The following is a 16,840-nucleotide window of genomic DNA, read 5'->3' as shown; positions in this document are numbered from 1 at the left end:
TTAGGGAGGGTGCAGAGGAGATTTACCAGGATGCTGCCTGGATTGGAGAGCATGTCTTATGAGGATAGGTTGAGCGAGCTAGGGCTTTTCTCTTTGGAGAGAAGGAGGATGAGAGGTGACTTGATAGAGGTGTACAAGATGATAAGAGGCATACGTTGAGTGGACAGTCAGAGACTTTTTCCCAGGGTGACAATGGCTAACACAAGGGGGCAAAATTTTAAGGTGATTGCAGGAAGATATAAGGGGAATGTCAGGGGTAAGTTTATTATTTACACAGAGAGTGGTGAGTGCGTGGAACGCACTGCCGGCAGAGGTTGTGGGGGCAGATACATTAGGAACATTTAAGACACTCTTAGATAGACACATGAATGATAGAGAAATGGGGGGCTATGTGGGAGGGAAGGGTTAGATAGACCTTAGAGCAGGATAAAATGTTGGCACAACATTGTGGGCTGAAGGGCCTGTATTGTGCTGTAATGTTCTATGTAAATAGGAAATATAAAGAGAATATCTGCTACATTGTTAATTCTCCATCACACTCCCAACTATGACCTATTTTTCCATGGCCTCCTGCACTGTTACAATGAGGCCCAACACAAGCTTGTGCAACAGCACTGCATCTTCTGTCTGGGCATGGTGTAGCCCTCTGGGCTCAACATCAAATTCAACACATCAGGTACCCCACTTCCTCTGTGTGTATCAGAACTGGCCATCGCTGTTGCAGGTTATCTGTCTGTAAAACTAAGTTTTTCTGTAATTGCCTGAATTGCTGGACCTTTCCAACAGGGCTGCAATTTGCAGCTTTAAAATGTTCTTTGCTTTGTTTGTGTGTGTCTCTCTCTAATTTCCCTTATTAACCAAATGGATTTATCAACAGCTCATCATCTCGACAACCATGGGCTCACCCAATCAGGGATATCCCCTCTGTCCTATCCATCCCCTCCCTACCCTCTCTGCAACTTAAAATTAAGATCACAAGATCACAAGACAAGGGAGCAGAAGTAGGCCATTCGGCCCATCGAGTCTGCTCCAAAGAAAAGGGGAAAAAGAAAAAAGAAATGAGAAATGGGGGTGGGGGGGAAGTCTGCTCCATGAGCACAAAAAAAACTATTCTAACCCCAATTTCTGGCCTTATCCCCATATCCCTTGATACCTTGAATCAGTGGACTTCAATCCACATCCTTTGGTATTTAATTGTTATAGCATTCTGAAATCCACCAGTATCAACATCCTCCAGATGACCATTAACCACAAGCTTAACTGGATGGTAATTATTGTGTCCACGAGGTCAAAAGTAATGACCCACCTGACTCCGCAAAGTCTTTTCATCATCTACAAGGACAAAGTCAAAAATACAATAGAATACTATCCACTTGGCAGGGTGGGTGATACTCTAAAACACACAAAAAGCTCAACACCACCCAGGACAAAGCATCAAGCTTGATTAACATTTCATTCTCCACCTTAAACATTCAATCCTTCCATCACCAGTACAACATGGCTACACTGAGTGTCATCAACCAGTTACACTATAGCAAAAGCCCCTCAACAGCACCTCACAAGCAGATAACCTTCATTAGCTTAAATGAAAAAGGAGTGCAGGTTCAAGTGACTAGCACTCACAAGTCTACTTCCAAGTCAAATACCCTTCTGACCTAAATACATGACTGTATTTACATCACAAAATCCTGCAACGTTTTAATAAACATTACTGTGGGACTATCTTCATCACATGAACTATAGATGTCAAGAAGGAAATTCCACAATCTTCTCAAGGGCAATTAGGGAGGGCAATAAATGTGGGTCTAGCCAGCAATGCCCATTTTCCTTGAGTGAAATTAAAAAAAAATACTGAATATGTAACTGAATGAATTCTATGCTCTATCTAACCAAAGGATCCATGAATGCCATAAAAAGCTTTCCAAATTAAATTCAGCAGTCAGTGTGCTTCATATCCTTTGCAAGGTAAAAGAAATAGGCATGAAGTCAATGCAGCAGTCAACGTGCATGAATGGCAATGGGATAAGAAACAGTTTTGTTGCTAAAGTTGCAGAAAGATTATTGGTTCTATTCTTGTTGCTTTAATGTAAGCATAGAAGCTAAACATCTGCCTAGCTTACGAAAATCATCAGAAGATGCTCAAATAAATATATCTGATGGAGGTCAGTTCTGATAATAAAGATCTTGAACGTGTTGTAATGAAGTTCTGAACCTATATAATCAGGGGCGGCACGGTAGCGTGGCAGTTAGTGCGACACTATTACAGCGCCAGCGATCGGGGTTCGATTCCCGTCGCTGTCTGTAAGGAGTTTGTACGTTCTCCCGTGTCTGCGTGGGTTTCCTCCGAGTGCTCCGGTTTCCTCCCACATTGCAAAGACGTATGGGTAGGTTAATTTGGGTTTAAAATGGGCGGCGCGGACTCGTTGGGCCGGAAGGGCCTGTTACCACGCTGTAAATAAAATTTAAAATTTAAAAAATTTATTAATTACTACCAAATGAACCAAACTGAAACAATATAACTGCAATTTTCACTTAATTGCTACAATCTAATTGGGAATTCTTAGTGTGATTTTAGATTTTAGGTGTATCATCTATTTTAAATAAAATTTAAATAAAATTTAGTTGCAATGTTCCAAAAGAATTTGCATCTGCAGGAGGTGCAGTGAATATATTGTTATATGATATACCAACATGTGAAATTGATTTCTAAAGTAAAAATAAATCAACCCAATCAGAATCACACAGATTTTTTTTGAAGAAAAGGGAACATAAAATGTAGCACAAGTCAAAAAGGCTGCCGAATTGCAATGATAAAGGGCACTCGCGTCTGACCCTATTTAAATGAGCCCTGGCAACAGGCAATTTAAACTTATTTTATAAAAAATTAAAAACATGTGAGTGAATGAACTATGTCAAGCAGTATTCTGAAATAGATTAAAGCATGCAACACCCAACTAACCATGACAGGAGGGTCACCAGCAAAAAGGATTAACAATTGGCCCATGGTGCATTCCAGTAATAAAGTCACAAAAATCTTCCCACAAATACTTAAAACAAAATCAACACACCAGTGGCATCACCACCCTGCACCATCTCTCTTCACACTCCCGCAAGTAAATTATCCAACTTTCCCTCAAGCCACAAATTCTTCCTCTTTCTGTGTCAGTTCCCACTCAAGTGAAGATTACAAATCTTCTTGAATCTTCAAATAATAGAAAAAGAACTCAAATAGTACACCCAATAGCGCCTGGTAAAGCATAATTTCTCCTTCCACTCATTACAATTCCTGTTCATACCGATCTGCATTGTCATGCTATCAATAGCATAGGTTACATTCACACATTAAGAAACTATAGAAATGAAGAGTTGCCTTTCCTGCTTTGTGAACAATCAATGTTAATGCAATATTCATATGTGGTTGTTAGTCTACCCCAAACCCTGCCACAGAGTGAATCTGACTCTCAGTCTTTCCTCCCTAATATACTCACTCCCTTCTCTTTCCTACTCTTTTCTTATTGCTTTTCCCACCTGCCTATTGTCCATCCTCCACCTTGATATATTAATCTATCCTGTAACATGGCTTGATCTGAAGCTTATCCATGATCTCCACTCATCATCTGCAATGCCAAGTTAGACTGACAGGTATCCATGTAAACTTCAAATTACCATAAGATTCATACTTTCTACCCTGTTAACTTATTGATATTTAGGTTTTATCTAATTTGGAGAAGCATAGTCTTATTAGGTATAGTCAGCATGGCCTTACGAGGGGCAGGTCATGCCTCACAAATCTGACTGAATTATTTGAGGATGTGATTCTTTCAGGTTCTTTGAATTCTTTGAGAACTTACTGATCATGCATCCTACATCCACATTCATGTATTCATGTATATTATAAACTGCAATAATTCCACTAGTCACAAAAACAACTATCTACCATTATCCTCTGTCTTCCATCGCCAAGCCACTTTTGGATCCCGTTTACCAACTTACCCTGGATTTCCATGGGCCCATTTGGACCAGTCTCCCATGTGGGACCTTGTCAAAGGTCTTACTGAAGTCTCCATGTAAACCACATCTACAGCACTGCCCTCATCAACAAATTTTGTTACTTCTACAGAACATTCAGTCAGATTGGTCAGACAAGATCTGTCCTTGACAAAGCCATGCCGGATATCTCTCATTAGTCCCTGCCTTTTCAAGTGACTATTAATCCTGTCCTTCAGAATTATTTCCAATAACTTCCTTACCAGTGATGTTAGGCTTATAGGTCTGTGATTACCAGGCTTTTCCCTGATGCCCTTGTTGAAACATGGGACCATATTTGCCATCCTCTAGTCATCTGAGTTAACTCACTTGCGGCCAGTGAAGATTTATTGTATCTCAGTCAGAGCCTCAGCAATCTCTTCCCTTGCCACTCATAGCAGCCTGGACAAATCTCATCCAGTCCTGGCATTTATCCACATAAAAGACTGCTAGGTATCCAGAACCTCTTCTTTATTTATGGAGACTAAAATTTCCCCTTGTCCCTCTCTGAACCCTCTAATTTATCAATACCGATCAAAAATGTTTATTTAGGACCTCATCTATACCTTTTGGTTTCACACAATATTGCCAATACTGTCCCTATTGGGTCATACTCTTTCTTTGTTGGTTCTATTGCCCTTAATATATTTATTGAATGTCTTCGGATTTACCTTAATCCTGTCTGCCAGTGATATTTCCGGCCTCCTCCCTCTTTAGTTCTCCACACTTGCCATAAGCTTCCATTTTTTCCTTTATCCAACCCTTAATATCCCTCGACATTCAAAGTTCCCTGTACTTGTTACCCTTGGCTTTCACCCTTACAGCTACATATTGGTCCTGAATTCTTGCCATTTTGCCCGTGAATACTTCCCTCCATGCAGATGTAAACTTACCTGCAAATCAATACTCCCAGTCTACATTTGCCAAGTTCCGTCTTATTTTAATGAAATTGGCCTTCTCCCAATTTAAGACCTTTATTACTGGTCCAAACTTATCTTTTTCCATAACCACTTTGAAATATATGAAGATATGGTCACTATCTCCAAAATGCTCCCTCACTGACACTTCCTCCACTTGACCAACTACATTCCCCATGATAAGGTCCAGTAATGTTCCTTCCATAGTTGGTCCATCTACATACTGTGTCAAAAGCTCTCCTGGAGACACCTCAAAAACTCCGCCCTCTCTGAGTTTTATATGCTAAGCAAATCCCAGTTAATATTCAGGAAATTGAAATCCCCTTGTACTATAACCCTATCTTTGTTATATCTCTCTGCAAGTTGCCTACATAGCTGTTTGTCTATTTCCTGTTGACTGTCCTTAATATGTCAGTAACAGTCTAGTTGCTTACAACAATATATACTCATTCTTTAGTTATTTGGGGGTTGTTCTCACCATCGAAACATCTCACTGCCTTGCTCCATCATACCACCCACTAACACTTGAAGCCATTTGTCATTGAAATGTCTGCTATTCCTTCCAAAAGCAGCCTGCCTCATGACAGCAATAACAAGTTTTGCATGGTCTATACCAGGCTCATCAACTGCTTATAAACTGGGAAGGAGTAGTTATTATATTTCTGTTATTATTGTTAGATTTATTGCCATTGCCAACAAATTGATTGTTGATTACAAATTGTGTGATTCTGACATTTTGTCAGCTATCTCAGATAGATGAAATAAAATAGCCTTTTCTTCAATTTGTTTTTGAAAAAGCTCAAGCTCCAACAATATATAGGTCATCAGCCCGGCATATTGTTGATATAAAAAAATTACACAGCCACTGTTGTCTTTCGGTACATACCATAGTGATTGATGCTGTTTATCAGCCTCACTCCTACTTGGGCGTGGTTATTTGTCATTAGAACTATATCAAATATTTCATCACTCCCAGGATAAAGTTCATGCAGCCGTAAGTTAACTGTTTCCAGTGCCTAGGCATAACAAAGACTTCCTATTACACAAATGTATAATAAATATGCACATGATATAATTTTTTGTATCCACTTATTTATTGTAGAAGATGCCAAATTTTGGGCCAGATTTTATATCAACTTTTCCCATTGTCAATTCCAACATACAGGTTTTCAATTTAATTTATTTCATCAACTCACCTTTGTCATTAAGTATTTATCAGCCACTATGTGTCGCTGCACTACTATTTTCCTAAATTGCTTTCATCCATCATTTTATCCATTGAATTGTCTTTTATGCATTCTAATAGAATGATTAATTCAAAAGCCACAGCTTCTTCCAAAATCTTACCTAAACCTGAAATATTTGGCCTGAGCCTTTACCTGAATTCAGAAGGCACAGTCTAAACATTTCCAGTTCATCCATTCCCCGACGATGCAACAAAAGAATGTTGAACAGCTAGAGGTTTTTTTCTCTTTAGCATCCAGCTGCTTCTGACATTATTTTAATGGCCCAAATTTTGTGGAACATTTCTGTTGAAAATGTCTGCACTTGCTATCACTACACCATGTAACTGACAGCTTTTTCAAAATCTCTGCACTCTCAGCCAGGTCCAAGGACACTCCAATGTCCATCACACTTTCAATTGGTTATTTGTTCAAAAAGGCTCAAGTTTTTTCAAGTTTCTGAATCTCTCATTGGTTTGATTTTTTTTAAATTTATTATGTTTTAGGTTTTAAAATAAGTTTTGAGCTTTTAATAGTCTGGCTAAGTCTGGAGGTGTGACTTAACAAGCTGTGATTTTTGTGGACAGAGTTTGATTTGATTCTCCCATGCTATACTTTTATGACACTTTCTAAGTTCAGGGCATTTTCCACAATCTCCCACTGAGAGAATCACTTTGTATTTCTACTTTGTTCCTTCAGGACACAGCAGTCCCTGTAAATGACAACAAAATCTGCCCCACCAAATTTTTCCAGCATGTGAGTGCCAGTCATGAACTTATTGCTAATTCTAGTAATCCTCAATTGGCATTGATGCTTGAACTGCTGCAATCACAAGTTCAATGCTCCCACAGTAGTGTGATCTGAAAAGCTGGAGGCAAGATTTTAAATGGTGTGTCTGTGTGTTGCAAGTAAATACTAACCACATAAACTTATAGCTTTCATGAACTACAAACTTTGAAAAGACAACTAAGTTAACAGCGGCGGGGGTGATGGGGGTGTAGGGAGGTGGTGGGGGTGGTGTGGGAGTGGAGAAATTCAATTTGCTTCAATTTATGTCATAAACTGGGCAGGCAATCAGTATATGTAGAACATAGAAAAACTACAGCACAATTCAGGTCCTTCGGCCCACAAAGCTATGCCAAACATGTCCCTACCCTAGAAATTACTAGGCTTACCCATAGCCCTCTATTTTAATCAGCTCCATGTACCTATCTAACAGTCTCTTAAAAGACCCTATCATATCCGCCTCTACCACCGTTGCCGGCAGCCCATTGCACACACTCACCACTGAGTAAAAAACTTACCCCTGACATCTCCTCTATACCTACTCCCCAGCACCTTAAACCTGTCCTTATGTGGCCACCATTTTAGCCTTGGGGAAAAGCCTCTGACTATCTACCCGACCAATACCTCTCATCGTCTTATATACCTCTATCAGGTCCCCCCTCATCCTCTGTCGCTCCAAGGAGAAAAGGCCGAGTTCCCTCAACCTACTTTCATAAGGCATGCTCCGCATTCCAGGCAGCATCCTAGTAAATCTCCTCTGCACCCTTTCTATGGCTTCCACATCCTTCCTGTAGTGAGGCAACCAGAACTGAGCACAGTACTCCAAGTGGGGTCTGACCAGGGACTTATGTAGCTGCAACGATACCTCTCGGCTCCTAAATTCAATTCCCCGATTGATGAAGGACAACACACCATATGCCTTCTTAACCACAGAGTCAACCTGCACAGCCGCTTTGAGCATCCTATGGACTCGGACCCCAAGATCCCTCTGATCCTCCACACTGCCAAGAGTCCTAACATTAAGACTATATTCTGCCATCATATTTGACCTACCAAAATGAACCACTTCACACTTATCTGGGTTGAACTGCATCTGCCACTTCTCAGCCCAACTTTGCATCCTATTTATGTCCCTCTGTAACCTCTGACAGCCCTCCAAACTATCCACAACACCCCCAACCTTTGTGTCATCTGCAAACTTACTAACCCACCCCTCCACTTCCTCATCCAGGTAGTTTATAAAAATCACAAAGAGCAAGGGTCCCAGTACAGATCCCTGAGGTACACCACTGGTCACTGACCTCCACGCAGAATACAACCCTTCAACAACCACCCTTTGCCTTCTGTGGGCCAGTCAGTTCTGAATCCACACTTCAATGCCCCCTTGGATCCCATGCCTCCTTGCTTTCTCAATAAGCCTTGCACGGGGTAGCTTATCAAACGCTTTGCTGAAATCCATATACACTACATCTACTGCTCTCCCTCCATTGATGTGTTTAGTCACATCCTCAAAAAATTCGATCAGGCTTGTAAGGCAGGACCTGCCCTTGACAAAGCCATGCTGACTATCCCTAATCATATCATACCTCTCCAAATGTTCATAAATCCTGCTTCTCAGGATCTTTTCCATTAGCTTACCAACCACTGAGGTGAGACTCACCGGTCTATAATTCCCTGACCTATCCCTACTCCCTTTCTTGAATAAGGGAACAACATCCACTACCCTCCAATCTTCCGGAACCTCTCCCGTCTCCATCGACGATGCAAAGATCATTGTCAGAGGCTCCACAATCTCTTTCCTCGCCTCCCACAGCAGCCTGAGGTACATCTCATCAGGTCCTGGCGACTTATCCAACTTGATGCTTTCCAAAAGTTTCAGCACCTCCTCTTTCCTAATATCTACATGCTCAGGCTTTTCAGCCCTCTGCAAGTCCCCACTACAATCTCCCAGATCTTTTTCGGTTGTGAATACTGACGTAAAGTATTCATTAAGTACCTCTGCCATTTCTTCCGGATCCATACACACTTTCCCACTACTGCACTTGATAGGCCCTATTCTTTCGCATCTTATCCTCTTGCTCTTCACATACCTGTAGAATGCCTGGGGGTTTTCCTTAATCCTGCCCTCCAAGGCCTTCTCATGCCCCCTTCTGTCTCTCCTAATCTTCTTCTTAAGCTCCTTCCTATTAGCCTTATACTCTTCCAGATCTCTAACATTACCTAGCTCTCTGTACCTTTTGTAAGCTTTTCTTTTCCTCTTGACTAAATTTATTATAGCCTTTGTACACCACGGTTCCTGTATCCTCTCGTGACTCCCTTGTCTCATTGGAACATGCCTATGCAGAACTCCACACAAATATCCTCTGAATATTTGCCACATTTCTACCGTACTATTCCCTGAGAACATCTGTTCCCAATCTAATCTTCCAATTTCCTGCCTGAGAGCCTCATAATTCCCCTTTACTCCAAGTAAACACCTTTCTAGTCTGTCTGTTCCTATCTCTCTCCAGTGCTAACGTAAAGGAGATAGAATTATGACCACTATCACCAAAATGTTCACCCACTGAGAGATGTGACACCTGACCAGGTTCATTTCCCAATACCAAATCAAGCACAGCCTCTCCTCTTGTAGGCCTATCTACATATTATGTCAAGAATCCTTCCTGAACACACTTAACAAACTCCTCCCCATCTAAACCCCTCACTGTCTGGGGATGCTAGTTGATGTTTGGGAAATTAAAATCCCCCATCACAACAACTTTGTTATTCTCACACCTTTCTAGGATCTGCTTCCCTATCTGCTCCTCAATATCCCTGTTACTATTGGGTGGCTTACAAAAAACACCCAGTAAAGTTATTGACCCCTTCCTGTTCCTAACCTCCACCCACAGAGACTCCGTAAACAGTCCCTTCATGACGTTCACCTTTTCCGCAGCCGTGACACTCTCTCTGATCAACAGTGCCACTCCCCCACCTCTTTTACCTCCCTCCCTGTCCTTTCTGAAACCCAGCACTTGAAGCAACCATTCCAATCCCTGAGCCATCCAAGTCTCCGTAATGGCCATCACATCATAGCTCCAAGTATTAATCCAAGCTCTAAGCTCATCTGCCTTGTTCACAACACTCCTTGCGATAAAATAGGCACATCTCAAACCTGTCTGAGCACGTCCCTTCTCTATCACCTGTCTATCATATCTACTGCTAGCTTTCTCTATTTGAGAGCCAAACACCTCTTTCCCAGTCTCTCCAGTTTGGATCCCAACCCCCAACAATTCTAGTTTAAACCCTCCCCAGTAGCCTTAGCAAACCTCCCCACCAGGATATTGGTCTCCCTGGGAGTCAAGTGCAACCCGTCCTCTTTGACCAGGTCATACCTTCCCCAAAAGAGGCCCCAATGATCCAGAAATCTGAATCCCTGCTCCTTACTCCAATCCCTCAGCCATGCATTTAACCTCCTCCTTATTCTGTTCCTATTCCCACTGTACCAAAAGACATTGGTCAAAATTAGGCTCCAGCTTTTCTTTGGATTAAAGTGGTAAAACACTGATGTCAATTAACTGATCTGATAAATCTAAGGTACACAATGAAAGAGATTTTAAAGTTGAGAATGTGGGGAGGCAAAGAGCTGAGGGTAAAAAAATGTGTTCAACATAAAGACAGATTTCTCGGAAGTGTAACAATGGTGGGTTTGAGCTGTGAAGCAGACTGTGCCAAAACTCTCGAGTTTAGAAGAATAAGGGACTATCCCATGGAATGGTATAAAATCTTTACAAAGCTGTATAGGATAGATGCAGGGATCATGTTTCCCCTGCAAGGGGTGTCCAGAAATTCTTTACACAAGAAGATTGTGGAGACTCAGTCACTAAATTCAGGACAGAAATGGACAGATTTTTGAATATTAGTAGAATCAACTGTTGCAGCGTTAGTGCAGCAAAGTGGTACTCAGGTAAAAGATTAGTCATGATCTTATTGAACGAGAGCAGGTGCTGGGGACTGAACAGTCTGCTCCTGCTTCTATTTCTTATGTTTAAGCCCTCTGTGTGTCTGTTCCGGTTTCCTTTTTATTTCTTTTTTCTTCTAACATTTTTACACTTTCCACCCAGTGGGCCTCTTCCTCTTAACAATATGTGTGCAGTTTTATTTTCTCTTCACACTTGACTATAAAGAGTGGAAGTGAAAAACAAGGCAGCTGTATGAGAACAGACAAATAAAATACAGCTAGCGTGATTCACCTTATATTTGGTGTGTGGAGATAACTTAATCAATGCAATGAAGATGTTATTTTACAAATTACAAGTCCTCTCTGGGTTACCAATGCCTGACTATGGACATACGAACGAGCATTTGAGAGACTGGTGTGATGAGTGAGGATGGATTTGCTGGCTGCCGTGGGGCTGCAGGCATCTTTTGCCAGGTGGGAACAGGCATTACCATGTGCCTTCTCTCCCCATCCCCCACCCCCCGAGCCGCTACGATGAGGAGCTGGGTTGAGCTGAGCAGAGCTGGGAGGCACTGGGCAGATTCACTTACTCACTGTCAGTGAGGTCAGTTTGCAACCATTCTTCCTGTGCCTGTTCACTTTCCCATCGCAGCTGTTTCTATGGTGTTGTCCCACATACTGATTTTGTTCATTTCCAACTTATGAACAGTTTGGGTTACAAGCTGTTCAGAACCCTGTCGCAACCTGGGGACTTCCTGTATACTTCCGGTTCTTTAATATTTTATGAGAAAGTCTCAAGACCATCTTTATGATAGAAGATCCTAATGTAAACTTGTCACAGTCTATTAGACTCTGAAAACTTTCCTCAAGGCACCCATATTTCATGTTGTAGTGACTGGATTACCATAATCCAGTAAGAATTCTGTTACTATCATCATAAAGTCATACAGCAATAAAAAGGCCTTTTGGCCCATCATTGCCCATGCTGACCTTGTGCTTTGGGTTAAGTCAAGGAACTATAGTCCAATTTGTTTAAAAACACTATTGTTTCATTTTCCCTAATTCTGAAATTGATGTGTTGTTAATTGTAAACAACGCACAAGAACAGAATCTACAGGATCTGCTACTCATACAGGCTCTCACCTCCCTGCTTGAGCACAATACTGCACTTCCCCTGCGTAAATCCAGGGAATAAAACTGATAGAACAAAGCCACACATTATCCCCAACCTGCTTCTAAAGAGCATTCTTCACTGAGCGTTTGCAAAGGTTGTAAATTGTAGGGGGCAATCCATTCGTTTCCAATTATCAACACAACAATTCAAACTGAAGCGCCAAGCACACCAGTTGATCTGAACGTTGGAGCGAGAGTTCAGAACCAACCAATTTTAAGCACGGTAACCCTTCCAGTGGCTGCACACTGCATCCCACCTTCATTAAGGCGAAGGCCAATCCTTTCTTGAGTGGTTCGTTCTCGTGGTCCTGCTGATACTTGACATATGACTCCAAGCCGTCAGCTTCATAGATAGCCCGTTCCTCGGCCATGTTGAAGAGTGTCCGTGAGGACACGGCGATGGTGATAGCCTGTGGGCTCTTGCACTGAAAAACAGCAGCCAGCTTGTCAGGTTCGCCCACATTGATAAATGTGATATATATTCCTCAGAAGGATGACAAAATGTAAAGTTAAGGGTTATTTCCTGCCTCTCCCCCACCCCCACCCATTTTAAATTGAATCCCTGACACGTTTTTAAGCGTGTTGCTTTACCCCTGTGGAAGTCTTGGTGGATCCGCTGGATCCTCGGCTTCTCCTGGTTGTCGAGCTCCTTTCTGGAGGCGCGGGAACAGGCACGGTGCAAATGTCCATGTCGTCCAGCGAGTAGAGTTCAGTGTCGCTCATCTTGATCCACCGGCTGCCTGCAGCTGAAGCGAAGCAGAGGGTCGGAGGGGTGGGGGGTAATGTCTGAGCCGCTGGTGCCCGGGCTTTGGTCTTTGAAGGTGGGGGGGTGGTGGTTGTATCGGTAGCTTGGGTGGGGGTCGGGCGGGGGCGGTGCCGCTGCTCTGGCGGGCGGGGGGCGCGTCACAAACACAGCCCGGGAGCTGTCACAAGCAGCGGCGGCGCACGTATCCCCAGCCGGAGGGTCCTGGACACCGGCAGGATGGACCAGCCTGGCTCCCCACCCCCCGCCACCACTACCACTGTCCACCGCCTTTTTCCCTTGAGCCAGGCATGGTTGCGGTTTCCATTACCACTCCAGAGCTAAACGTTAACCCAATTAACACCCCAGCGCCGTGCAGCGCGGTCACACATCGGGATCCCGGCCACCATCACAGGTGGACGGAAAACTTCCTCAGGATCGCTTCATAGGACACTATTCCCACCCCCACCCCCCATCATCCCCATCAACATTTCTAATTCCCATGTCTGCTCCTTTTCTCGTTGTTTGGGAAAGCTTGGTGAACATTACTTGGGTGATGATACTTCGAAAGTACATCATCTTGAACGTGCACTGGGATGTCCTGAAAGGGTAACTGCACACCATGATTCAACCAGATTGAACAGCCAACAAATGTGACAGAAAACAGTTTCTAATTACAGAACTACGTGATGTGCAAACATTAAACGTTGGATCAATTGGGAGTGTGAAATATTCTCTAATTATGAACCGTAGTTGTCACTGAAGACTTCCTCACTGCTCTATATACAAATATATTAAAAACGGGGGAAATATCGTCCTTATTCTTGTTTTAGTGTTTATAAATTATCATTGACATGATCTCCGGTTTAAAACGAATATTTAAAAGAAACATCTAGGAAGGGGTTAATACCCAAAATTGCAATATTTTTGGAACACTAACTTATTAACAAAACCCAGTCGAAATGTTACATTTTCTTCTAACTGTAAGCTTGATTACACTAACACAATAGTCATCCTGAATGTTAGTCATAGTGAAGGCTCAAGTACAAACTGTGGCACCTATCTCACAGCAGCATGATGCAACCTCCACAATTAAGTTCCTCCCATCATATCAGAGCTGATAGAATTTCTGCTTAATTAAATAAACAACCTAAGGGTATTTAAGAAGGAGGTCCACCATCAATGGCAATCAAATAAGCTTCTGTAATTGAATAAAAAATACTATGATGCTGGAGGAACTCAGCAGGCCAGGCAGCACCCATGGAGAAACTTTCAGTCCTGAAGAAAGGTCCTGACCCAAAACGTTGACCACCTGCTTTTCTCCATGGATGCTGCCTGGCCTGCTGAGCTCCTCTAGCATCATAGTGTTTTTCATCTGAATTCCAGCATCTGCAGTCCTTTGTTTCTCAAGCCTGGTGATTCATGGTGATTCTTATAACTAGTCAATCATCCAATAAGTCAAGGTCTTTCACACACATGGGAGAGATACAACTGACAGCAAAAAAACTATAGTTAGAGCTGTGAAAAGCAATATGAAAAGAAACAGCAGACATGTTAGATATTACTTTCTGCTAGTCTTCAATGTAGGTGAAGAGGACAATGTTTTCCATTTTAGGGTTTAAAAGGAAGTCAGGAAATTGCAAATGGTTTACATATAATCTTCTAAAGTGCTCTTATTTCAGGAATTCCCCCTTTTACAGTGATAGCTCCACTATTCAAGAAACCTGATAGACTATTTCCATTAATGTTGCTGGAAGGTTACATCAATGTAGAGGGAAAGAATAACTGAGTCCATAGAAAAATTTGAGATTAGACAGAACCAACTTGGATATGTAAAGGTTAAGTTGTGGATAACAAACTTAAATGTCATTTTTGAGGAGATAATTAGAGTAATATATATATGGAAGGAGTTTATTTGAACTTTAAGAAGGGATTTGAATAGGTTCAATGTACAATTTGGTAAAATTTTATGCAATTTAAGGCAGATTAGAAAATTGCTTAGGCTGTGGAATACTGAAAAGAGGGGAAAATTGGAAGGAGGCGATGATAGCCTGGAATTGGGTTGCACCTACTTTTTAATGCACTAAAGCATTATTACGCTTAGTTTTAGAGCTACATCAGGTCCATCGCAAACAATTGCAGTATTGGTCAAATACAGCTTTGACCAGTAGTTGGATATCCTCATTTAGGCAGAGTGATGTCAGTCATGAACAGATTACTGCCTGTACAGAGCAACAAGGTGCCATTCATGAGGAAATCATTGTTTTCAGACAATGGAGGAATGTAACCCAGAAGGATGTTGTTTGCAAGATCCAAAGTTATGCTGCATGTGAACAACTAGTTCATGTCCACACATAGAAAGCTGCTGTACTTGAGCAGACTCCTTTCTTGGATGAGCAGAGTGATATCACATTTACGCAGATCGCCCTTCTATTGAAGCAGAAATATAGTGTGGCACATTGAACTCTCTTTTGCAGGAGCAGAGACATGTGCCCAACTTCCTCCCAACCCCCCTCCCCCACCCCCCAATGCAATCACATACCTTTTCACCATGAGCAGAGTTCTGCTGAGATTGTTGAGGAGAATAGGGAGAACTGTGAAAACAGCACATCTGGAAAGCTGTGATTTGGAGTCCATCAGCTGGGTCAGCTCTGAATCTGGTGGTTGAAACAATGATATTGCAATCTGAGTTTCAGCAAATCATTATACTGTTGCCACCCAGAACCCTGATAGTTCACCCATCCCAGACTGCTCTTTCTATTGGCTTGGGCCAATTGATAGACTGAGCCAGGCCGTATAGAAAAAGAGCTGCTCAGGAGTTTTGAAAATGGTGACAAGGGACAGTGTGAGTGCACTGGTTGTCATCTTCCAAAAACTCACAGGTTCTTGATTGGTTCCCACTTAGAATTTTTGAAGTTTGAACTATAAGAATAGATAAGAATGAACCAATTGATGTGGTGTATTTGGATTTTCAGAGGCCTTGAACAAGGTGCCACACAAGAAGTTGTTAAACACAATTAAAGCATGTGGTATTAGAATTAATATACTGGTGGAGATTGAGGATTGGTTAATGGGCAGAAAATAGGGAGCAAGAATAAATGATTTGTTTTTAAGTTGGGAGGCTGTGACTAGTGGGTTCAGCAGAGTTAATTGCTGGGCTCCAGCTCTACAATATCCATGTAAATGATTTGGATTAGGGTATCAAGTGAAATACATCCAAGTTGGTTTATGATACAAAGCTGAATGGCATTGTTGCCTGTGAGAATGATGCAGAGAGGCTTCAGGGATATATGGACAGGCTAAGTCAATGGGCAAGGAATCTACAGATGGAGCACAAGGTGGAAAAGTATGAAGTAATCATTTGTGTAGAAAAAAATAAAAACACTGTATATTTATTAAATGGTAAGAGATTGAAATGTTTTGGTGTTCAGTGGCACTTAGATTTATGAATTACTGGAAGTTGTCCAGCAAGCAATTATGAAGACAAATAATACATTGGTCTTTATGGCTAGAGGATTTGAGTACAAGTGTAGAGCTCTCTTAGTCCAATTATATTGGCCCTGGTTAGACCACTTTTGGAATATTGTGTATAGGACTAATCTCCCTGCTTAAGAAAGGATAGAACAGTAATTGAGGGAGTTCGTGAACAGTTTTTCAGATTGATTCCTGAGATGGCAGGTTTGTAGTATGAGGAGTGAGCAATCTGAGCCTATATATTGGTGATCTCATTGAACGTACCCGATTCTCAAAAGGCTTGACAGGATAGATGCAGGGATGATGTTCCCCTTAGCTGGAGTATCCAGAACCAGGGGTCTCCATCTCAAAATAAGGGTTCAGTCATTTAGAACAGAGAGAAGAAGAAATTTCTTCACCCAAAGTTTAGTGAATCTTTAGAATACTCTCCCCAAAGTGGTTGTGGAGACATAGTTGTTAACCATATTCAAGACAGAGAGTGATAGATTTTAATTGTTAAGGGATTTAAGGAATATGGGATTAGTTGAGGAAATGAGACACTGACCTAAAAGATCAGCCA

At 41.9% G+C, this 16,840-nt stretch overlaps 1 protein-coding gene across 1 annotated transcript in view; it reads right to left on the bottom strand.

Annotated features, from left to right (window-relative positions):
- Positions 1-12,788, bottom strand: part of LOC127575487 (cytosolic 5'-nucleotidase 1A-like) — a 49,376-nt gene extending 36,588 nt beyond the window's left edge. Inside the window, exons 1-3 of the mRNA XM_052025422.1 lie at positions 12,657-12,788; positions 12,323-12,490; positions 5,830-5,959 (exon numbers count right to left, since the gene is read on the bottom strand). Coding sequence (XP_051881382.1) covers positions 5,830-5,959; positions 12,323-12,490; positions 12,657-12,788 — 430 coding nt within the window. The remainder of the gene's footprint in view (positions 1-5,829; positions 5,960-12,322; positions 12,491-12,656) is intronic.
- Between the last annotated feature and the right edge of the window lie 4,052 nt (positions 12,789-16,840).

Source organism: Pristis pectinata, chromosome 10 (assembly GCF_009764475.1).
Source record: "Pristis pectinata isolate sPriPec2 chromosome 10, sPriPec2.1.pri, whole genome shotgun sequence".
NCBI lineage: Eukaryota > Metazoa > Chordata > Chondrichthyes > Rhinopristiformes > Pristidae > Pristis > Pristis pectinata.
The sequence above is the reverse complement of the archived record's forward strand: the minus strand, read 5'-3'. Positions and strand labels throughout refer to the sequence as shown.